We start from the raw sequence: 23,796 nt of genomic DNA, 5'->3' as shown, positions 1-23,796 counted from the left end.
TTGTGGAGCACAGGCTCCGGACGCACAGTCTCAGCGGCCATGGCTCACGGGCCCAGCCGCTCCGCGGCATGCGGGATCCTCCCAGACCGGGGCACGAACCCGGTTCCCCTGCATCGGCAGGCGGACGCGCAACCACTGCGCCACCAGGGAAGCCCCCGAGGCTCTTTTTAATCCACGAAGTGGGACTCGTTCTTTACCCAGGGCAGATGACTCAGACATTTCGGGGACTGGGAAATCGGCACAGTTCTTGGTGACTTCTTAAAGTAAGAGTGCACGTGAATATAGGCCATTTAAAATGTTCCATGGGCGTAATCTAGGTGTTTCAGCTTCATCTTGTTTGGGGATCAGAAATAATTGAGGCTGTTCTGCCTTGAATTCTCCCCACACCCCATGCTCACCCCCAACCCATCTGTGGTAAAAGAGTGTTTCATGGAGTGAGAACTCATGGTGTCATTGGCATCTGACTTAATGAAAGAAATCACTGATATTTTGCAGTGATTGTTAGAATCAACTATGTCGCGTGCCGGACATTTCGTCCCTTGTTAAGTCCTAGACTGGACAGGGGCTGACGGTCACTCCTAATTGTCTCTGCTTGTGCTGCAGAGCCGTGCCCTCCGGAGGCGGCCGCGTGTCTGCTGGGTGGCTCCAAGCCCGTGAACCTGGGCAGAGTGAGGGATGGCCCTCAGTGGAGCGAGGGCATGACTCTGCTGAGGTACGTCGATGGTGACCTGTGTCCGGACCAGATCCGGAAGAAGTCAACCACCATCCGCTTCTCGTGCAGCGAGAGCCAAGTCGTAAGTGACACGCACAGCTGTCTCGGCCCCAGTGCGAGTCCAGGGTCAGCGAGACTGATGTCTCACTTCCTGGGATGTGAGTTGAAGAGCTCGGGGTGACCCAGCCTAACAAAGGGCGTGGGCGGCGCGGCGCGGCCTCGGGCCCTGGTCCCGGGGTGTCCACCCTGGCAGTTCTTGTTCCAGAATTCGGTGGTTCTGTTTGAAGTTTGACTCAGATCCCTGAAGGCCGGAGAGAGAACTGATATTTGATAACCTGCCCTTGTCTTCATGGAGGCACTTGGGTAAAGCGAAAGGTTGGGCAGACCCGGTTCCAAGGCAGCTCTTCCACTTCCTGGCCGTGTACCTCGGTCACCTAACCTCCCTAAACTGGGCACCTGTTACCAACACGAGCTTGGCCTGTCCTGCCAAATCGCTGTGAGGTTAGAGAGAGGAGGCGTGAAGCTCCGGGCCCTGTTTCTGGCATGTGGTTGGTGCGTGGTTACTGGGTTCTCGTCTCATCTCTGCATGATTCCTTCCCTGACGGGTTGGTACATGTAGTTCAGCAGGTGGGAGCTGAATTAATGGTTTCTCTGGACTGTTTTTTTCACCGCGGGAGCATCTCTGCCAGGGAGGTTAAGGTGCAGCCTGTGTGCTGTCTTGTAAGATTCGGGAGTGAGGTCAGGCTGGCCCAGTACACTCCATCCTCAGTGTCAGGACACAGCACCACCGTCCAGCTGCGTGCGGCCAGCCGTGGCGGGAGGAGCCTGAGGTCTGCCCCTTGACGGGGTGGCAGCTGAGGCTCCCCCTCAGGAGGCCGTGCAGAGGCTGAGCCTGGACCCCTGCGCCCCCCATAGACTCGCTCAGCTCTGTAACTGAGGAGAGAGGCTCATGGCAGAGCAAGACAGCTGCTTGGTCTGTGGAGGGCTCTGCACGCGGGTGCCAGGGGCTGATTTATCTGGGAAGGAGGGCGCTGCCGTACAAATCTTACCCTTTTACCCTCGCCGTGTGGACGAGACACGTCTGAGAGGCAGGGAGCCTTAGCCCAGGTGGTGGGGGATTAGTTAGTTCGTGACTAGTTCTCCCTGAGGGTCTTCGTGTTATGTCCCTCATAACAGATGTTGGTTCCATTTTTCAGGACATTATCATTTATTTCCTCGTTCGTGCCTCACGGTGGCCCTTTGAGCATCCTTCGCCACCCTGTCCCTGACCCCACCTTAGAAGCCTTAGCTGTAGGAAAACGTCCCTGTCCCCCTAGTGGATTTCCGGCTCTGTCTCACCCTGTGCGTGTCGAGCCCCCAGGGGTATCTCAGGAGCAAACCCTGACCCTTTGCTTCTCCCCAGTCGGCCCTCGTCCCGTGAAGACACCGAGACGGGTGTGTCACGGGCTTGTGGTGCGCCGCAGGGGAGCTCCTGCTTGACGCCAGTGGGCGCCGTTGCCTGCGTCAGGCGTGCACCCCGTCAGCAGCTGTCTGCCCTTCGCTTGCTTCTAGAACTCCAGGCCCATGTTCCTCAGTGCTGTGGAGGACTGTGAGTACGCCTTTTCCTGGCCTACGGCCGCTGCCTGCCCTGTGAGGAGCAACGAGCACGGCGACTGCCAGGTCACCAACCCCTCCACGGGTGAGGGGCGCTGCCGGCCACCCACCCCCGCACCCTCAGCGCACGCGCAGGCGCGCGCACACGCAGGTCCACGCGCGCACGCACGCGCACGTACACGTACGCACGCGCACGTACACGTACGCACGCGCGCGCAAGCGGAGAGAGGCCCAGTGTGAGGCCGGGGAGCAGGCAGCCCGGGCAGCAGCATCCTGTCCTGTGGGTGCATGTTGGGCGTTTTCTGCTGGATCTGCCCGGTCCTGTTGACTTGTGGTTCTTCAGTGGAGAAGAGACTAAGCACCTCCCTGAAAGCCGTGCTCCCCGTAACTCCTGTTTCTGGCGTGCTGGCCCCAAGCTCTAGGCTGGCGGAGCGGGAGTCAGTCTCCTGTTCCTTTCAGAGTTGATGTGGGGCAATGAGGAAACCACAGGATCTCAGCTCTGGGGCCCGGAAGGGTCTGGGGGTGGGTCACTGGTAGCGGGAGGGACGCCGGCGGGCCCTCCCAACCCCACCGGAATCGCCGTGGCCTCTGTGGCCCAGGCGCAGGAGGACGCCCTGAGCCGCTGTCTCCTGGGCACTTTCTAGCCGTCAGGAAGGTTTTGGGGGCCGCGTCAGTGAAGGGGGGCAGTGACACGTGACGAGGAATGAGGAGGCCCCATGGCCGGCGGGATCTGTGTGTGAGCGCCGCTGATGGGTCACGCTGTCCCCATCCCTTTCCCCGAGCAGGACACCTGTTTGACCTGAGCTCTCTAAGCGGCAGGGCCGGGTACACTGCCGCTTACAGCGAGAAGGGGCTGGTCTACCTCAGCGTGTGCGGGGACAACGAGAACTGCGCCCCTGGCGTAGGTGAGTGCGGCCCGCCCTCCCGGCCCCGAGGGCGGCCTCGGCCTCCGCGTCCCTCCGGCGAAGAGGCCAGATGCCTTCCTGCTTCGGCAGCGGTGGGCTGGTGGGGGCGTGGGGGCTTCGTGGCCACGTGATGGAACGCTAGATGGGTAACATTTGCTAAAAGCACGCGGGACCCTCCAGAGTGTTAGCTGTGAATTTCAAAGTCTGGTTCTGCAGAAAGTTCTCATCGGAAAGCAAGCGGTCTGAAGCCCTAATTGTGCGTCTTCCGCTCCCCCGTCTGCGTTTGGGACAGGGGCCTGCTTCGGGCAGACCAGGATCAGCGTGGGCAAGGCGAACAAGAGGCTGAAGTACGTGGACCAGGTCTTACAGCTGGTGTACGAGGACGGCTCCCCCTGTCCTTCCAAGACCGGCCTGAGCTACAAGAGCGTGATCAGCTTCGTGTGCAGGCCCGAGGCCGGGCCCACCAACAGGCCCGTGCTCATCTCCCTGGACAAGCAGACGTGCACACTCTTCTTTTACTGGCACACGCCCCTGGCCTGCGAGCAGGTGGTGAGTCGGGCCGGGCACGTGTGGCACGGCCCAGCCAGGGGCCCCGCTGCACTTCCGCTGCGACTCCCTCGGGCCCCCAGCCTGTCTCATCCGCTCCCGGGGCCCCAGTCGTACTTGGTTCAGAGTGCCCGGTGTTAGGTAGCCAAGCACTTGGGGACCCTGGTCCACCCTTCGTGCTCTTCTGGTTCAGCTTATATCCTCGTGGGTGACGACTTGGTGGTCAGGAACAGGTGCTGCAGACACCGACAAGGCGTGTTTCCTGCCTGACAGACGGAGTGTTCCGTGCGGAACGGCAGCTCCATCATCGACTTGTCCCCCCTCATCCACCGCACCGGGGGGTACGAAGCGTACGATGAGAGCGAGGACGACGCCTCTGACACCAGCCCTGACTTCTACATCAACATCTGCCAGCCGCTGAACCCCATGCACGGGGTGCCCTGTCCCGCCGGCTCCGCCGTGTGCAGAGTTCCCGTCGACGGCGCCCCCGTAGTGAGTAGGGAACCAGGGGCGGAGGCCATCCTGCAAGGCTTTTAACAGTCTCCTTCATGCCGTGTTTCTGGCTTTCACGGGAGAGTTTTCAGGCAGAAGGAATGGGGAAATGAGCCAGGACTACGTGAGTCTGAGTCCACTAGGGGAGGCGGGTTCTAAGGATTTGTGCATTGAGCTGTCGGCGGATGAGGGTAGTCAGCGGTTATGGAAATAAAACGTGAACATACACGTGTAGACACACTGTTTTGTATCAGGTCAGAAGGCTCAAGGACGTTGATGGAACTTGGTTTCTTGGCTTACATGCGGGTCTTGTGTCATGGAAACGCTTGTGAAGTGCAAGCGGGTTCTTTGGTAAATGAGTTGTCGTTAAGGGTATGAGCTGGTTTGCTAATAGCCAAGTATTCTGTCTTCCAGTATAGATTTGGATCTCTAAACATTGTCTCCATGAGTTATATTCATGTTTTGTCAGATTCTTGGTATGTTTTATTTAAAATGCATCTCAAAAGTGGTGTGTTTGTCTGCATTCTTTAAACAGTGAGTCCTGTCATAAGGTATCTAGATGTCCTTTTAAAAAATGGATGTTGTCTGTGGTGTTGGTGGGGAGAGGCTTTGGGAGGGGTGGGGAAGTTGGCCGTGATGTGAACTTGACAGAGGCGTAGCTACGTGACAAGTGCAGGGCCTGGAGCAACCAGATGTTGGCAGGAAGTGCTGTGGTGTCAGCCTTTCTGGTGGTGCAGGGGGGGAGCCTTGGTGTGAACCACTTGCTGACAGATCCAGTCTGCTTTTGTTTTCCCATCTGGCTACCTTTTCTCAGATTTAAAAAAATGCAGGACGTTCTCTAATTAGAGAGGGTGTAGTGTCCTTGTGGACCTAACGCGCCCCACAGTGGTGAGCAAAGCATGTTGTGGCTTCATTCACACACACACACTCATCTCACGCACGCATCACGCACGTGCACACTCATCACGCACATATACGTGCACGCTGTTCCTGGCCAGTCACTTTCCTTTCCCGTGCGTGTTCATTTGCTCGAAAACACTGGCCGAGCGGCCCGTGTGTACCAGGGGCTGTGCGAAGCCGCGGAAGACGGCGGGGAGTGAGTAAGCGTGTGCTTAGCGCCCCCTGAGGCCACGCTGTGGGCACCACCGAGGAAGCAGCTGTCCCGGCGCAGTGCTGGGCGGGAGGAGACGGGCCATCGTTGGGGCGGCCACGTGGGCTCCTGCTTCCCACCAGCCAGAGCCAGAGACTGTGCGGCCGCCCCGGGGTAACCGGGGAGAGAAATTCCTGTTGCCTGGAATTGTCAAAAACTGACCCTGGGTAGAAGTAGAACCATTGTTAACTAGCGTGGGACCGAACCGGATAGCCGCCGGCAGGCTGAGGTCTCTTTGTGGCATGCCTGACTGCCCGGGCTTTTCAAGTGAGCTGCTCTTAACCCAGTGTCTTTAGGTGCTGCTCATCTTTGAAACAGACGGCATGTAATTTTTGCAATCCTGTTAGCCGTTACTCCGCTAACCTGGGGAAACATTACTTTTCTGAAACATTGCTCTTTTCTTTGTGTAGGATATTGGTCGAGTCACAGGACCTCCGATACTCAATCCCATAGCTAACGAAGTTTACTTGAACTTTGAAAGTAGTACTCCTTGCCTGGTGGACAGGCATTTCAACTACACCTCGCTGATTGCCTTTCATTGTAAGAGGGGTGTGAGCATGGTAAGTGAGCGCCTGTTTACAAGGTAGGAGCCAAAGTGTGGGTCGATGAACCAGAGCTGGAAACCCATAAAGCCTGTTTCGGACCAAGAATGCCTGTGTTCACAACGCCTGCCTTGCATCATGTGGTGTGCCAGTGGTGCGTGGAATAACTTAAAGCCGTTAATTTAACAATAAGTTAAACCCACCCTGAGTTACCAGGCAGATTTTGCTCACAGAGGCCTGTTGTACTTTAAAAACATGAAACACTTGAGCATAGAAGTGGCCTTCACCTTTGCCTACCAATATACAAAAGTGTCAACTTTGGTGTTCTTTTTTTAAATTATAACATTACTGATCTTATTCGGAAGTCAGATGTTTTGGCAGCTGTAATCACTCAGGACATGATCCAAATTTTGGAAGTCAGCAAACGAAAGAAGACCTCTGGAATCAAAATCGCTACAACAAATTTGTACGATCTGCTTTTAAGGAGGCTATTGATTTTTGTTTTACATGCATTTAAAAAACAGAACTGGTTTCCATTAAAAAAAAAAGTGCTATTTTATAAAGAGTTTTGCATTAGTTTTCTCTCGACCTCCCTCTGAGAATGGGAGATAAATTGGTAGATTGTGGCCCCTGTTTTGCACTGACTCAGAAGGGCCGCCTGATGTCGCATGGCTCTGCAGGGGCAGCTGGGCGCCCACCCACTGCTCCAGTGGAGAGCTCTTTGCTCCAGGCAGCCTGGCTTTCAGCCCCTTACCTGTGCTTCTGAAATCCCTAAAACTCCAAAAACTTACAGTCCTTTGACATGAGTGGACTGGGGCTACTTATGGTCTGTATTTGTCACAACTAATGTGAATATGTAGAAGTGTTAACGTTCTTGATTACAGGACCGTGTGTGTGTGTGTGTGTGTGTGTGTGTGTGTGTGTGTAAGACAAACGCATATCCTGAACTGCCTCTGAAAATCCTGAAGGTGATGAATTCTAAGGCTCTTGTGGCTGAAGGAGTGTGAGCAAAGGTCATGGTTCTGTAACGTGGAATCTCAGTAAGATGACATTCTGACTCCCTGGCCTGTAGCAGGCTTGTGAGGGAGAGGAGGGGGCTGTGGCTGCCACAGATGGGTGACTGGACAGTGGCAGGAAGTGGCCTGGCAACAGCCTGCCAAGGAGGGACAGTACAGTCATTGAGAGAAGGGGGAGAAACAAACCATTGCTTTCTGGGGCCTCTGCATATAGAGCCCCAGAGCTCCCAGACAGGCCTTTCCCTGTTCACAGACTGTTGGGGGTGAGGGTAATCCTGAGTGATCGAGGCGAGGGAAGCCGTGATCGTCGGCTCCCTTGTCTCTGCAAGTGGGGGCGTCTGGACACACGTCCGCGGGTACCCCTGGACTTGCGCTGGTCTCGGAGCAGCGGTGCGCTAAGAGTGATCAGTAATTTGGGGTTTTAGAAACGGTATCTCACGCTGCACGTGCAGTCAAGTTTGGAAAGATTTTCGAGGAGATTTTATTTCCCTGTGTTTTTTTTATCTTTAGTGGAGATATTTTCTTCACTTACATTTATAGAAAAACAGATTCTCAGCTACAGCTAAAAATGAAATTCCTCATCTGTTCTTGTGGCTGTCGCTGAATGAGGGAGGGAGAAAGCACCTTGATTTATATTTATTTATGATACTTGGCCTGTGGGTGTCTTGCCAGGTCACTTCTCTACCTTATTGTAAACATCCTCAGTTTCCAGAGATGGTGGAGCAGAGATGCATGTAGAATCACTTGCCTCCGTCCTTTGCAGCGGGAGGGTCTTGGTTTCACACACTTCTCTGTCACGACGTTTAAGGATCCCTCCCTCTCTGCCTTTGAGCTGGTAGCGTGGAGCACTGAGATGCTGCCCCCCTCTAGGTGCAGGGCCCCGGCCCGGGGGCAGCGAGGAGTTGGGGCGTGGGCAGGCCTGCCTCGCAGCGCTGGAGGGCAGTGCTGCTTCCTGGCCGCTGGCACGGGCGATGGCTGCCTCCTCTTGGAGAGAGGCCACCGTGGGTGGCCCCGAGCCCCTGGCATCTGGGGGCTGCACAGGGGCCTGCAGCCCCCGGGCCGCTGTCTCTGGCACCCGCGGGGGAGCAGGGAGGGTGCTGCGCTTATTCACCCGCGTGGGTCCAAGCCCAGGCCCTTCCTTGAAACAGGGGACTCCGAAGCTGCTGAGGACCAGCGACTGCGACTTTGTGTTCGAGTGGGAGACCCCGCTGGTGTGTCCTGACGAGGTGAAGGCGGAGGGCTGCTCCCTGACGGACGAGCAGCTACACTACAGCTTCAACCTGTCCAGCCTCTCCAAGAGCACCTTCAAGGTAGCGCTGCTCCCCCGGCGCCCGCCATCTCGGGGCCGCCGCCGGGCTTCTTTCTGACGCTCGCTTACGTTTCGCAGCGTGGCACACGTCATCGTTGGAGGACGTGTGGCCGCGAGGCGGTGCGTGGCGGGGTACGGCCTTACTCTGTCCCGGGTGGGGCTCGGACGGTGTGCAAACCAGTCGCGGCTCACACCCGAGACGAGCCTCACGGGGGCGGTTCTTTGTTTTGGAGGGTTCCGCGGCCCGGTGAGGGGGCAGGGGGGCTCTTCATGTCGCAGATGGAGAGCAGGAGGCAGCTCGTGTGTGACCGCACGTGGACACGTGTGTGGCCGTGTGCCCGTAAGGGGCGGGGCCGGCAGAGGCCACGTGGACCCTCTCTGTCTCCAGCGTGACTGCAGAGGTGCGGTGGGAGAGGGAGCTGTGGGCCCCCCGACTCGAACACGTTTGGGTGCGTAGGGGGCTGGCCGGCCCCGGCCTGAGCGCTGTGGACTGTTCGTTACGTGGCTGGGGCCGTGGCCTCCGTCCCTGTGACGTAGGTGTTGCTGAGTCGTGCGGCCGTGGACCGAGCCCGCGAGATCCCCTGCCTCTCGGGACGGCAGCTGGTGCGCGGTGAGCTCCGAGTTGTGTGCCCAGGTGCCAGCGGCCTGGCTGCCGTGACAGAGACCGTGCCTGGGCGCAGGCCCTCCTGACGGGTGCACAGCAGGTGCGGCCTGCAGAGGCTGGGCGGCAAGGGAGGCACCCTCGGTCAGGCTGCGGCCGCTCTGCGCTCAGCTCTGAGTCCTCGGCGCTCCCGGGTTACGGGGGGGAGACGCGGGCTTCGGGAAGGGGGGCGAGCCGCCTGGGGTCTCGCAGCTGCCGCCCCCCACGGGCCCGCGGGAGCACGGCCAGCAGGGCTGCCACCGGAGGGCAGCGCCTGGGTGCGGAAGGCGCCCAGAGAGTGGACAGGGCGTCGCTCTCTGGAGGGGGTCAGGGCCCCAGAGGCGGAGGTGCGCGCCGAGGCTCCCGGGCACAGCCCGCAGACCCAGCCGCCACTTGCCTGCACGCGCCCGCCTCCCGCAGCGCCGGCCCCCTGCACCTGGAGACCCCTCACGGCCGCGGGGTGATGTCTCTCCAGGTGACCCGAGACTCGCGCACCTACAGCGTCGGGGTGTGCACCGCGGCTGCGGGCCTGGACCAAGGAGGCTGCAAGGACGGAGGCGTCTGTCTGCTCTCCGGGAGCAAGGGGGTGTCTTTCGGGAGGCTGGCGTCGATGAGACTGGATTACAGGCACCAGGACGAAGCTGTCATTTTAAGTTACGCCAACGGAGATAATTGTCCTCCAGGTGAGTCTTGGCAGGGGGGCGAATTTTACGTTCCCAGGAAACGTGAAGTTAGACCTGGCAGCAGGCGAGAGCTGAGGAATGATGCTGTAGATGCCGCGAGCGCTGGGACCCTGGCTGGGACCATGGGACGCTCTGTCCTAACAGCCCCAGGTGTGCGCGCTTGGGCCCTCGAGCTGCTTGTCGCCTTGTGGCCGGGAGGCCTGGCAGTCCCCACGTTGGCTGAGGGTGACCGTTTCTATGGGGAGTCCTTGCTGGAGGTGACGGCGCCTGGTAAGGCACGGCCAACGTGGTGCCGATACTCAGGGTCACGCAGACGTCTTCTCTTTGCAGAAACTGAGGAAGGCGACCCGTGCGTGTTCCCCTTCGTATTCAACGGGAAGAGCTCTGAGGAGTGCGCTCTGGAGGGCAGGGCCAGGCTCTGGTGCGCGACCACCGCAAACTACGACAGGGACCACGAGTGGGGCTTTTGCAGACACTGTGAGTCGGGGAGCGCCGGGTCCCAGCCAGGCCCGTGAGGTAGCCTTGTACCCTTTGGAGGCCTGCCTCGTGCTCAGATCTTCCTGGGCGTCCAAGTAAACGGCAGTGATTCTGTTGCATATAGTCTTCTAGCCAGGGCTCTCTTCCAGAAAGAAAAGTCGTCTTTAATCGTTCCGTGGGGCGTATTGCTCCACCGTGAGCGTGCACCGCGGCGGGGCCAGGTGAGGGGCGGGTTCGAGGTGGTCAGTTCGCCCACTCCCCGGCTCGAGGGACTTGTGTCCACGCGCCAGTTTTCAGCACCGGTGATTCACGTTCACTCTCGGCAGAACTGCTGCTGCCCGGGGTCTGCAGGGTGGTGGGGGGGCAATCAGGCCTGCAGGGGCTCGTCGGCTGCCCGCCTGCTCTGTGGTGGGCTGGGCTGGGCGGGGGCGGGGGGCACGGCCAGCCGGACCCAGCATCCTTGCTGCTGCCGCATAGAGAACCGGCACGCGAGGGAGTCCTAGTAACGCGTGTGGCACAGACTGATGTGAGTTCCCAAGGAAGGCGATGGGATAAATGCGCGAGAAGTTGTTTAGTGTTTGTAAGTCATCAGGGAGCAAAGTGGTACAAATTAAGGAGTTACAAACGTTAAGTTTACAAGGGACTCTACTGTCGCTTTGTTTGGAGGCTTATTAGGGCAGCACCTTTCTCCTGGTCTGTCGGGGGACGCGTTTTTAGGTAATGAATTACAGGTATCTTATTGTTACTGTTTTCATTTTTTATTGTCATTCACCCATTAATCAAATACCGAATACCTGTCTGCAAGGCATTGCGCTATTGCTGTGAGGTTGTTAAGTGCAGAAGGAGATACTGTGCCCCGAGGGAACTTGGTCTAGCTAGGGTTGAGATACATGAATGGAACACAACGGGACCTGGCCGGGGCTGCGTGGGGAGCGGCCAGGGATGGACAGGGTCCCTAAGGGCCAGCGCAGCGGAGGCGGGGAGGAGCCTAAGGACGAGTGAGGGACAGACCGGGGCTGACTGGTCCCCGTGTGCTGCCCCAGCCAACAGCCACCGGACGTCCGCGATTATCTTCAAGTGCGACGAGGATGCCGGTGTGGGGCGGCCGCAGGTCTTCAGTGAAGTTCGTGGGTGCGAGGTGACGTTTGAGTGGAAAACCAAAGTCATCTGCCCCCCGAAGAAGATGGAGTGCAAGTTCATCCAGAAGCACAAGACCTACGACCTGCGGCTGCTGTCCTCCCTCACCGGCTCCTGGTTCTTTGTCCACGACGGGACCTCGTGAGTGCCCCCCACCTCGGCCGCGTGCTGACGGGCTGGGTGCTTGGTGCTTTAGCTCAGACTCTGAAGGCGGGATGGCCTCATTCCTCTGACGCCCAGGGTGGCCTGGTGCACAGCGGGTGGTTTGGAAGCAGAGGCGACAGAAACCTTCAGAACCCAGAGAAGCCGCTGGTCAGCTGTGGGCCTGGTGGAATTAGTCTCAGTTTGGTTCCTGTTTGTGAGGGGCAGCCGTCCGTGGCTGCGTGTGTCGGGGCGCGTGAACCGTCCCAGCTCTGCTGCCCGAAGTCCCTAGGCCGTGCTGGCCCGCGGTGGGTTAGCTGGACCGACTGCTCCCTGCATAGACCTTCCCCGAGGCGCTCCGGGATCCTTCCGTCCACACGGCAGGGGGGAGCGTGGACCTGGAGGGCCTAAGTAGCCGTAAGCGAGGGAACGACTCGCCGGGGTTTGAGCCGCTGCCTGTCCTGACTCTAAACCACCCGAGTGTCGGGGCTCACCCCGCGTGCCTGCCTGGCACACTCGCTTCTCCAGCATCCAGCCGCTCTTTGGCCTTTCTTGACCCAGAGACCTGCTTCAGTGCTGCGTCCAGAGGTGCTGTGAAATCCTTGGCTATCAGAACGATTAAGTTTTCTGAAAGGAATGGAAGGAGCTGCCCCCGAGTGTGCGGGACAGACACTGACCTTGCCTCTCTCTGTGTCGTTTTACAGGTACTACATCAATTTGTGTCAGAAAATATACAAAGGGCCCCTGGACTGCTCTGAAAGAGCCAGCGTTTGCAAAAAGAGCCCCTCTGGCGACGTCCAGGTCTTGGGGCTCGTTCACACGCAGAAGCTGGACGTCATAGGTAAGGCCTGGACCCTTGTCGCATGGTCACAGGTGTCGTGTCAGAGTCGGGAAGGTGGAGGTGTCTCCTGTGGCCAGAGGGTCAGCACTGGCTTTGGTTGAAGCCTCCAGGTGTTATTTTCAGTGACTGTTTCTCAGGCACTTGGTACTTCCCGGAGCATCAGAATAAGTACGGCTCTGTACCCACTGAGACGGCAGGTCCTAGTCTGTGTGTCTGGAGGGCTGGGTGATCTTGGGAAGGTATCTGTCCTCAGGAGGGGGGCAGAACGCTCAGGGTTCCTCGGAGACCCTGCTCCAGCCTCCGTGTGTATATATGCAAGTGTTTATCCGGGGAAGCCAAACGATGACATGAGAACCTGGTAAAGACGACTCAGGGCACGTTTTCGTAATGTTTTAATTCAGAAACACAAAATGAAGCTCGTCTTAATAGTTTTAATAGAAAATTCATCTTGCAGTTGGTTGTTGAAAGATCCTTTCATCATGTAAAAGGAAAAGGCAGGGTTTTCTTAGTTTAGGAACAGTCAGGTGCGTTGGGAGGACAAGGAAGAAACAACGTTCACCGTGCCTGTCTGGCTGGAGGGGGTCCCCGAGCTGTCCTGATTAGGACACGGGGAGCCTATGTCCACTCCAGCTGTTGACAGGGAGAAAGAGAATTCTGAGGAACCACTGTCACCCTTGAGAAAAACCCCGACTGCAGGTTGGAAGTGGGGTGAGTCACCCCGCCCCCCCCGCCGCAGGAGTGGCCAGACCTGGCCCACGGCTCGCCCTCCGCTGGAGATCTTGGTTGTAGCCGCCATGAAGGGCATAGGGTCTGCGGGTGGGTCTGTCCCTGCTGTCTCGTCCTCACATGTGGATATTTGACCCGTCTCTCCCTCGGTTTCCCACAGCCAGGTGACAAAAACTAGAACATTGACGCCTCGGGAAAAGATGAGCTAGTAAAACCTGTTCCCTGAGGCGCCAGGCGGGGTCTTACCCTTAGGCCCCAACAGGACGACCATCTAAGGCCAGTCGCCGTGACCCCCACGAGCATTTGGCGGGTGTAACCTTGTGGGGTGAAGAGATGGACTCTTGTCCCAGGAATTAACAGTCCCCGGCAACCAGGCTTTATACGTGTGTGCACGTGTGTGATTTACGCGTGTGTACACGTGTAGCCCTCAGTGGCCCGGGTAGGTGTTAGAGTCCATTTCACAAGTTGGGTAACTGGAGGTGTGGAAGGTTGAGTGTGTTGTCCATCTAGTATGGGGCTGGGGGCACTTCATCAAGACCTATACCTGTTGGTTTCACATTCCAGAAGTTTAAAAATTTCTCTTCAAAGCTGTGAAACCCTTTCTTACAAAATTGTCACCAAAGCCCAATATTTAAAACAAACTCACCCAGAGCAGCCTTGAGCCTGGGTGGGTCCGGGAGCGTGGGCCTCACCTCCTGTCGAGGGGTCCCCGTGCCTTGGCCACGCCCCGGAGAACACCTGGGCAGCGGGTGCCGTCCCCTCCGCGCCCCCTGCCTCGAAGGACGTGGGTCGGGTGTGTGAGGGTCAGACCGGAGGACTGTCCCGTGCTGGCCCCGAGAGCCACCATCTGTGCGCTGAGCCGGGCTGGCCTCGGGCACCCCCAGGACAGCTCTCGGCTGCCACTCGGAGTTGCTGGCCCCTGCAGGCTGGGCTTCCCCTGGTTCTTTGACCACGTCATCTTCAGAAGCAGAAAGAGCTCCATGTGGAGCCAGGGAGCCTGAGGAAACCAGAGCTGTTGTGTGTGGAGTGTCACGCTGGAGGGTGGATGTCTGGCGCCTGCCCTGTCCTTCCCGGGAGGCTCAGGGTGGGGAAGCGCCTAAAACGGCACAGAAGTTGCGCACGGCAGGGGGCCCTGCACGCACGCTGCACTGGGCACTCCCCGCTCGACTGCGGACCTCACGCTGCGGGGGTCTCCTGGCCGCACAGGTGAGGAGACGGCGAGCGGGGTCGGCTGGGGTCTGAGCCCCGGTCTCCTCTTGCTGTGCGGGCAGCGACGCGGGCCGGGCGCGGTCACCAGGCTTGGCGGCGCTGACGACCCGTGTAATGAGTCTCCAGAGGCACAGACGTTTGTTCGTGATACAGGTTTCACTTCTGACACTGGGGCTCCTGTGATGCCCTGGAAATAGCATCAGTTCAGGCGTTTGTGTTTCAGATGACAGAGTCATCGTGACTTATTCAAAAGGCCATCAGTGTGGTGACAATAGGACGGCATCCACCGTCATCGAGCTGACCTGTGCGAAGACAGCGGGCCGGCCTTCGTTCACAAGGTGAGGGGATGGGGGTCCCCCAGGGAAGCTGTGCGCAGGGTGTGCCGGGACCCCGTCGGAATTTCTCCCCGTGGTTTCCCCTTGGGGGCGGCGAGGGGCACCGGCCGCTGAGACCCGCGGCCTGGTGGAGCCGGGGCTGCCCCGCACGGCGAGGGGGTCCGTGGATGGGGGCGCGACAGGCGTAAAGCAGGATTTCACCGGCTTCCGGCTTTGAATGTCACAGTGTAACCAAAAGGGCATTGATTGGTGCCACCCAAGGCCAGCTGTTCAAGCAGCCTGTCTGGGACCCGCGGCCAGCACGGTGGCACCTGGGATGCTTGCTCTCGGATTATTCGGGAAACTCTGGGCAGCTCCGTGTGTGGGGCTGCGGGGGGGCGTTTGGCCAGCAGGGGGAGCGTGTGAGCTGCTGTGTTTGTGAGCCGCCAGACCCCTTCCAGAAGCTGGGCCTGGGAAAGGGGAGAGCCAGGCGTTGTCAAAGGGTTCAGTCACTTGGAGAGTCCGAGGTGCTTGTGAAGCAAATATTCAACAATCTAGGAGCAAATCTTTCCAGCTTTTAGACGTTGCACAGTTTGTAAATTTTAAGCATACGTGTAAGCGCTTGCCTGCTTTTTCACGTGGCAGATGAGCTGGATGGGCGTCTTCCTGATCGTGAGTCGCCCTCCTAGCCCGGCGGCGTCCTCTGGTCTGGGAGGGTGGCCGTGACCGTGGTCTGTGTGCCGCCTGCAGGTTCGACGTGGACAGCTGCACCTACCACTTCAGCTGGGACTCGCGCGCAGCCTGCGCGGTGAAGCCACAGGAGGTGCAGATGGTGAACGGGACCATCACCAACCCGGCCAACGGCAGGAGCTTCAGCCTCGGGGACATTTATTTCAAGTCAGTGGAGCAGCCTCCTTCTGGGTGCTGCCACGTGTTCAGATCTCTCCGCGGCCGAGGGCTGCGAGATAAAGAGGCCCAAGTGTTTGTGTGTTTTAGTGACTGTTTCCATGTAGTCGTCATATTTCGCTCAAACAGAGGGCAAGCGCTACTCAGCTGTTGAGTGTAACACCAAAGACGCTGCGTTCTCTTGAGCGTTAAAATAAAGCCGCCCCTCCTCCCTCGCCCAGGGCTTGGAGCTGGAACCTTCTGAAACAGTTTTTGATGAGGAACTTCCGGGCTTCCTAGTTTGTGAATTAAAAAGTCAGTTGCTCAGCGGTGTCACTGGGTGGGTCTCGGGGTCTGGGGCCGTGCCTGTGCGGGGGAAGTGGGCACGGTGCAGGGCACAGTATCTGAGAACAGCGCAGCGAAGCTCAGAGCATGGGGGCCGGCAGTAGGACGGGGAGGCGGCGGGCGGTGCCCTCGGCGGTATCTTGCAACCCTGCCCCGTACCTGGGCTTTGGGTCCAGGTGACAAAGGGCTCTCTTGAAGGACCATGGCAGTCACCCGACCTTTTCTGCCTCTTCAGGCGATTCAGTGCCTCTGGGGACATGAGAACGAACGGGGACGAGTACCTGTATGAGATCCAGCTGTCTTCCATCACGGGCTCCCCGAACCCCGCGTGCTCCGGGGCCAACGTCTGTCAGGTGAAGCCCAACGACCAGCACTTCAGCAGGAAAGTCGGGACTTCTGACAAAACCAAATACTACGTTCAAGGTAACTCTCTCCATCCATGTGCCACGTTTAACTTCCTTGGAGGAACTGTAACATATTTTCACAAACAAACGCCCTGCGGTTGAAACGTCAGATCAGTTTTAGCACAAAAGCCCTGGGTCCGATCCTGTGTCTTGACACGCGCTTGTCCTAGCGCACCGAGCAGCGTGTGTCAGACCCGAGCGGTTCACTGCAGGGAAGATTTACCTCCTGAACAAACAAGCAAAACCCGGTCTAAACCAGAGGTGGTGGGGTGGGCGTGCATGACGGCGTCCGGAATTCCCTTTGGTTTGGGTTTTGTCACAACACGTCTTTATTTTGAGTCTTCAGATGTTAACTGCAGAAGGGTAAGAGGGTTCGTGTTTGTCAGAAGGATGAGAAGAAAAGAGAGACCTGACCCAAGTATTCGGGTGGGTGTGGAGGAGGGCATTCCTCTGCACTGATGGAGCTTTTCCTTTGTTCCTTTTGTTCCCTTCCAGTTTTATTGACATATAATTGACATACAGCTCTGTATAACTTTAAGGTGTACAGCATAATGATTTGACTTAACATACATCATGAAATGATGACCGCAACAGGTTTAGTGAGCATCTGTCATCTCATATGGATACAAAATCAAAGAAAAAGGAAAAAAAATTTTTTTTTTCTTGTGATGAGAACTCTTAGGATTCACGCCCCTAATGACTTTCAAATGTAACATACAGCAGGGTTGATTATGTTTAGTATGTGGCATATGATATCTCTATTATTAGTTTATAATTAGAAGTTTGTACCTTTTGACCACCTTCATCCAATTCCCTCTCCCCCCAGCCTCCTCCCCTGGTAACCACAAATTAATCTCTTTTTCCGTGAGTTTGTTTGTTTTTGAAGTACAGTTGACCTACAATGCTATTTCAAAATGATGACCACGATAAGTCTGGTTACCATGTGTCACCACACAAAGATATTACATAATTATTGACTATATTCCCCGCACTCTACACTTCATACCCGTGACTCATTTATTTTGCACCTGGAAGTTTGTACCTCTTAATTACCCTCACTTATTTCTTTCCTAATTCCTTCTTGACCTTGAAAGAATATTTCCAGGAGGCAGCTCATGTGCTTTTGTTTTAAACAACTAGTCTTTCACTCTATACCATTTCATGATTGGATTTTTGAACCAGGTGAATGAACTCGCTTTTTAAACAATTAAATGTGTTTACAAAACCAGTTGACTTTGACCTCGAAGGGCTGCTGAGAGAGAGACCCTGGCGAGGAGGGGAGCGGCTGCTCCCTGAGTAGGTGTAGCCTAGAAGAGGACGTTTCCATGCTCAGGTACCCAGCTGGCCACTGCACTTGACCGCGCCCGCCGGGGGCTGGGCAGAGACCTGCCAGGTCAGTCTGGCTCGCTTCCGTGATTCCCTTTCATGGAGTCAGCCCGCTGGTCCTCTGGTCTCCTCCAGTGATGCTGGGTCGGATGCTGGAGTCGTGCAGTGGCTGGCTGGGCCCTCTCTTGAGGTGCTGTCCTCAGGGCCTGGCCCTGCAGTGAGTGCTTGGTAAATGTTTGTTGACCGACTGAAGGGCTGCTTTAAACGCCTCCCAAGGCCACTGCTCTGCAGAGAAGGAAAGTCCAAGCTCTTTTGAACACAGCCTGGAAGATTTTGACAGACTCCCGTTCTATTAGCAGCTGGGCCCGCAAACGCACCCAGACCCAGCCATCAGATCACTCCCGAGCCCCTGCCGGCCCCATGCGGCCAGTCCACGGGCCTTCCTGCTGGACTGCCTCCGCCCGCCCCCTCCTCCTCCTTCTCCTGCCTGTCCCAGCTCCGTGCTCCCTTCTCCTCACACCCAGGGGCACTGCTGCTGGTGTGCCTGCAGCAGAGGTCAGGCTCCATGCCGCAGCCCGGGTCAGGGGCCCAGCCACTAGAGTGAGAACCTTCGCGTCCATAAGGCCTGTGTCTAGTCTAGTTGGCCTCCTGCGGGTCCCCCAGCTTCAGGGTGTGCGTGTGTCTGTGTGTACGTATGTACACACACACTTGTGCGCGCGTGTTTATTTATTCTTGGTTAACGAAATCATTTTCAGACGTTTTCACTGCCTTCATTCACCAGTGCGAGGAAGTAGCTTTAGTTTTAAGCCTTCGTCCACATTTCAGGAAGAATGCAGTTTAACACCCTTCACGGGTCTGCATTCATCCGAGTGGGCAAGAGTGGGGAGCCGCAAAGCCCGTCTCTGGCTGCGATTCTGGCTGAGGTTCAGAGCTGCCACCTCAGTCCCTCGCTGGCTCACCAGTTTGTGCCCTCGTTCCAGCCTGGGGGACAGCCCACTCGGGTCATGGCTCGGCCAGTCATGAGTGGGGACGCGCGGGGCCGGGTCTCGGCTGCCCTCCGAGCGTGTGGCTGCACTGCCTGGTGCTCCAGTGGCGGCCGGTCGTGAGGCTTTGAGTCTCCAGCCACAGAGTTGTCCACGCAAGGCAGAGTCCACACAAGCTCCTCTCACTTTTGACACCGGCTGCGAGTCCAGGGGGCCCCATCTCCGCCTCAGATCTGATAACTCACTAGAGGGGTGCTCAGAACTCAGAGCTGCTCGAGTCGCGCTTACGGTTTATTACAGTGAAAGGATACAGAGTAAAATCGGCCGGCGGGAGAAGTGGGGAGGGTACAGTCTGGGAGGGAGCCAGATGCTTCTGTTGTCTTCTCCCTGTGGAATCAGGACGTGTTATGTTCCCAGCATAAACGTGACAACGCACACAGGAGCTCAGGAACTGACCAGGGAAGCCCACGCATCCCTCAGTGTCCAGAGGTCTTATTGGGGCTTCGTTGCATAGGCTTGACTGATTGATCACTCGGTTGGTAGGTTGACTGGCTGGTTGGTTGGTTAACTGGTTTGTTGGTTGACTGGCTGATTGGTTGGTTGGCTGACTGGCTGGTTGGTTGGTTAACTGATGCGTTGGTTGACTGGTGGGTTGGTGGGTTGGTTGGTCAACCTCGGTCTCCAGGTGGACTGATACCGTGTAGGCAGCCCCCCCATCCAAATCATATTGTTAGCGGAGGACAAAGGCCGGACCTCTTTTTGGGCAAGGTTCAAGTCTTTCCCACATTCTGACTTAGGGCAGGAGCCCCATAACGTGTGTTGAGCGGTCTGTGAGGGCTCATCTGGGACATTTGATGAAGGACCCTTACGTCTGATTTTAAGTCTCTGCAAACGTTTTACAGGCTATGAAGAGGTAAACTTGGCCCCCTACCGAAACACCAATGGTAATGGGGCTGTGCTTGTGTGTGCGCCTGCCTTGTTGACAGATGGCGATCTGGATGTGGTGTTTGCCTCTTCCTCCAAGTGTGGAAAAGACAAGACGAAGTCTGTCTCCTCCACCATCTTCTTCCACTGTGACCCCTTGGTGAGGGACGGGGTCCCCGAGTTCAGCCACGAGACCGCCGACTGCCAGTACCTCTTCTCCTGGTACACCTCTGCCGTGTGTCCTCTAGGGTAAGTGGGGCCCTGCCCCGCGGTGCTCCCTTAGCTCCAGGAGCACTGAGGCTGTGTCCCAGGGTGAGTTGTTGAGAGGGAGAAGCTATTACCTGGGCTGTGATCACTGTTTCTTCCCAGAGAAGAGAGCCGTGTTCCCGGGAGACGAGGGCGGCCAGCGTGTCCCTGAGCCTTTGCTCCAGAAGCGCCTCTGTGCTCTTGGGGCCCTGCACAGGGATCAGAGAGGCCTGGGGGAGGCGTGTTGCCCAAAGCTCGGCTTTTCTCGTTCCCTTAGTGACGAAGGGCCCTGTGGCTGGAGATCCTGCAGCAGCCTTTCCTAGTCCTCCTGCCTTAGTTTCATCATCAGAGGGCTCTGTCCGCTGTGTCCTCCACCTCTGGTGGATCTCATCTCACTGTGCAGGGCTGCAAAGGCAGGGCCACCGCCTGAGCTGGGCCTCGCTGGGCACTGGTGGTGGCGGTGGCTGAGCGTTGTGGCCTCCCCGCAGGGTGGGCTTCGACAGTGAGAGCGCCGAGGACGCCGTGCAGGAGCGCAAGGGGCTCTCGGAGCGGAGCCAGGCCGTTGGGGCCGTCCTCAGCCTGCTGCTGGTGGCGCTTGCTGGCTGCCTGCTTGCCCTGCTGCTCCATAAGAGGGAGCGACGGTAAGGACGGGCGGTGGGCCAGTGGGACAGGCCGGCGGTTCAGAGTCGGTATCTGGGCGGCTGTTTCTGAGCCCGTCAGCAGCCGAAGTGTGGCAGCGGTCCCCAAAGCTGTGTTTTGTAAACGTCTGCGTCCTTGTGACCACGTGTCCTGTCTGACCAGGGCTGTGGACCCTGTCAGGTCACGTGGCAGATGCTCTGCGGGCCTTGGCCCGGCCCACCTGTTCCCAGGATGTGGCTCTCTGCACATGTCCACAGATGGACAGAGAGTTAAACACCTGTCACGAGCTGACTTCCTCCTGATCAGCTGACTTGCCTGCCCTTTAGAAGGGGAGAATTTGTTAGGTGCCGGCTGTGACACCTCCTCCACTGGCTCCCCTTTGCTGGTGAAAGGTCTTGTCACTCACAGGCGGCATGACCGTCCAGCAGACTTCATGTCACACGTGAATGAGGCCCAGGGCTCTGTGTGTAGTCAGCCCTGTCCAGAGCGCAGGGACGGTCCAGCTCTGGGGCTCCCTGTTGCCTCTCTCACCTGCCCGAGGAGCCAGAGGCAAACGAGAGAGGGTCGGGGAGTGCTGACCGCAGCCATCCCGGCCCTGAGAGGCTGTCAGTGGGACACAGGATTGGGGCGGGAGGTCTGGGCGTGAGCCGGCCCAGTAATCTCAGCGCAGCCCTGGGGTGGCGGGAAGGTGTGGGTCGTCGTGCTGATGTGAGAAAGCAGAAGGACAGATGCTGGCTGACTCGCTCTGGCCCTTCTTACGCCATGAAAACGGGGAGCAGGATTTGGATCCGCGTCTGTCTGATTCCAAAGCGTTCTTCCTGCTGAACCGGTTTACAGCCCTGCTGTCGTGGGTTGAGGGAGCGCACGCTCTTGGGGGCGCAGCCTCCTGGTCGCGGGCACTCGGGAGCCGGAGGGGGGCGCGGCTCCAGCCTGGAGTAACTTGGGTCTCCTTCCAGGGAGACGGTGATGAGCAAGCTCACCAACTGCTGTCGAAGGAGCGCAAACGTGTCCTACAAATACTCAAAGGTAATCCCCTGCTGAGGTCTTCGGGTGGCTCCGCACGCACGCGCGCGGTCGCACTGTTGTCACGATGTTGGTCAGCGACTACAAGGCAACTGCCATCGCGGGAAGTTCGAAGGGGACGCGGGGAAAACGCTCCCCTGCTCTTCACCCGAACACACTTTTTGTTCTTTTCCCTTCAAGTTTTTCTCGCTGTGGTTGCAGCTAATTTCTTACAGTGTTTAGTGTTTATCTTCTACTTTTTTGGCTATTCTACAGAAAAAGATGGTAATGAACATTTCTGTGCCTCTGGCATTTGGATGACTTCCTTAGGATAAATGTCTAGGAATCGAGGCCGGGGCGCCTAAACGCCCTCGTGGCTCTGGAGTGTACTGCTAGCTGCCCTCTGAAAGGCTTCCCTCAACTACACTGATCCGCGCGGCCCCCGCGCGGCCTCCCTCCCTGCTGCCTGCGGGCGCCTGGGGCAGAGGGGCCCCGTCCCCCAGCACTGCCGCCTTGTCGCTGGCCGCCTTCCTGCCTCCTGGCGCCATCTGCCTTGGTTGGGTCTCAGCAGGAGCTGGCAGTCGCCAGCCCTCCCCTTCTCCCTGAGGGGGAACACGGGACCGTACGGTTGCGGTGGGCTGGGAGGAGGGCCCCGACTCTGGGTGGGTCATGGAGGGCGGGGGGCAGAGGAGGCCGACGAGGTCTCAGGCGGACCCACGGCCTCTGCCGTGTCCCGGCAGGTGAACAAGGAGGAAGAGGCGGACGAGAACGAAACTGAGTGGCTGATGGAAGAGATCCAGCTGCCGTCGCCGAGGCCCGGGAAGGAGGGGCAGGAAAACGGCCACATCACTACCAAGTCCGTGAAAGCCGAAGCCCTCACCTCCCTGCACGGGGACGACCAGGACAGCGAGGACGAGGTGCTGACCCTCCCGGAGGTGAAAGCGCGCCTGGGCAGGGGGCCCGGGGCTGACGGCGCGCACCCGCTGAGGCCCCCGCCGAGGAAGGCGCTTCGGGAGCGAGCGGACGACCGGGCGGGGCTGATGCGTGGGGAGCAGGCCAGGAGGGGGAGGCCCCGGGCCGCGCAGAAGACCGTGAGCTCCTTCCACGACGACAGCGACGAGGACCTCCTGCACATCTAGACCGCGGGCGCTCGGCGACTCCGCCGGCACCTCCAACCAAATAAGACTTTGACTCCGTGATGCTTCTATCATTTTTGCCTTTAACAAAAACTGTTTCAAAAGGGAAGAGTTTTGGTGATGGGGGAGAGGGTGAGGAGGTGGGTGCCGCTCTCTGTGGTCGCCGGCATGGGGCACCGCTCCAGCTGCCGGAGGGCGGCGCCGGGGCCCCGCGCTTAGTCCCAAGCCCTCGCGTAGAACGTGGCTGCCGGGCGCTTCCTAGCGCTCCCGGGCCAGACGCGTCTCGGAACAGAAGAGGGCTGCGTTTGCGGAAAACCCTTGCTGCTTTAGGCCCTGTAGGGTATTTGATCATTATATTTTAGCATTTAATTCTCTCCTCCTATTTATTGACTTTGACAATTACTCAGGTTTGCGAAAAAGGAAAAAAACAACAACAGCAGTTTTTTCCTGCCGGCAGGGGGTAATCTATCTGTCCATCCCTTAGCGGGGAGGCTGTTGGGGCGCTCGGGTGGTTTCATACGAGGTTTTGAACTGCTCCACGACACGTCCTCTAAGTTAGACTCTGCCGTTCTGTCTCTTTTCCCTTTTGCTTCTGTCTCGTAAGGGCGCGTGCGTGCGCGCACACACACGTGTGGGTCCCTAGTGCCTGGGCTCTGGAGGGTCTGCCTGCTGTCTGCCTCTAGTCAGTAACGGCTGCAGCTTTTTGCATGACGTCTTCAATCCTAGGTGCACCGAGCACAGTTATCAGTATTTCTTTCGCCAGCTGGTGAAGTCAGACAACCCACCCAAAGATTGATTTGTGCGTGCGTGTGTGTGTGTGTGTGAGAGTGTGTGTGTGTGAGAGAGAGAGAGAGAGAGAGAGGGGAGGCTGTTGGGGCGCTCGGGTGGTTTCATACGAGGTTTTGAACTGCTCCACGACACGTCCTCTAAGTTAGACTCTGCCGTTCTGTCTCTTTTCCCTTTTGCTTCTGTCTCGTAAGGGCGCGTGCGTGCGCGCACACACACGTGTGGGTCCCTAGTGCCTGGGCTCTGGAGGGTCTGCCTGCTGTCTGCCTCTAGTCAGTAACGGCTGCAGCTTTTTGCATGACGTCTTCAATCCTAGGTGCACCGAGCACAGTTATCAGTATTTCTTTCGCCAGCTGGTGAAGTCAGACAACCCACCCAAAGATTGATTTGTGCGTGCGTGTGTGTGTGTGTGTGAGAGAGAGAGAGAGAGAGAGAGAGAATAGAGTTGAGATGTCAGACTTTTTTCTGGACTTGGGGGTGTAGGTCTCACCTCTTCAGGTTCTCACGATACCACCTTTACTGTGCTTATTTTTTTTAAGAAAAAAGTGTTTATCAACCATTCGACCTATAAGAAGCCTTAATTTGCACAGTGCGTGACTCACGGAAATTGCATGAAAGCCAGCGGGCCAGATTCTCGCTCCTAGCGTTGCACCTGGATTCCTGCTGGGGGTGGGTGGGGAGGGGGCG

General features: G+C 57.7%; 1 protein-coding gene across 1 annotated transcript in view; it reads left to right on the top strand.

Moving 5' to 3' along the window:
• The window catches only part of IGF2R (insulin like growth factor 2 receptor), a 91,459-nt gene extending 68,274 nt beyond the window's left edge, over positions 1–23,185 (top strand). Inside the window, exons 31-48 of the mRNA XM_055087669.1 lie at positions 604–794; positions 2,264–2,390; positions 3,091–3,210; positions 3,503–3,759; positions 4,030–4,248; positions 5,809–5,958; positions 8,105–8,266; positions 9,381–9,588; positions 9,919–10,065; positions 11,109–11,343; positions 12,048–12,184; positions 14,343–14,457; positions 15,184–15,330; positions 15,899–16,086; positions 19,363–19,549; positions 20,035–20,187; positions 21,142–21,211; positions 21,928–23,185. Coding sequence (XP_054943644.1) covers positions 604–794; positions 2,264–2,390; positions 3,091–3,210; positions 3,503–3,759; positions 4,030–4,248; positions 5,809–5,958; positions 8,105–8,266; positions 9,381–9,588; positions 9,919–10,065; positions 11,109–11,343; positions 12,048–12,184; positions 14,343–14,457; positions 15,184–15,330; positions 15,899–16,086; positions 19,363–19,549; positions 20,035–20,187; positions 21,142–21,211; positions 21,928–22,326 — 3,212 coding nt within the window. The 3' untranslated portion in view covers positions 22,327–23,185. The remainder of the gene's footprint in view (positions 1–603; positions 795–2,263; positions 2,391–3,090; positions 3,211–3,502; positions 3,760–4,029; positions 4,249–5,808; positions 5,959–8,104; positions 8,267–9,380; positions 9,589–9,918; positions 10,066–11,108; positions 11,344–12,047; positions 12,185–14,342; positions 14,458–15,183; positions 15,331–15,898; positions 16,087–19,362; positions 19,550–20,034; positions 20,188–21,141; positions 21,212–21,927) is intronic.
• The last annotated feature ends 611 nt before the right edge of the window (positions 23,186–23,796 follow it).

The sequence above is a fragment of the Physeter macrocephalus genome, chromosome 10 (genome assembly GCF_002837175.3).
Source record: "Physeter macrocephalus isolate SW-GA chromosome 10, ASM283717v5, whole genome shotgun sequence".
Lineage (NCBI taxonomy): Eukaryota > Metazoa > Chordata > Mammalia > Artiodactyla > Physeteridae > Physeter > Physeter macrocephalus.
Note: the sequence above shows the minus strand (reverse complement) of the source record. Positions and strands in the feature narration are given on the sequence as shown.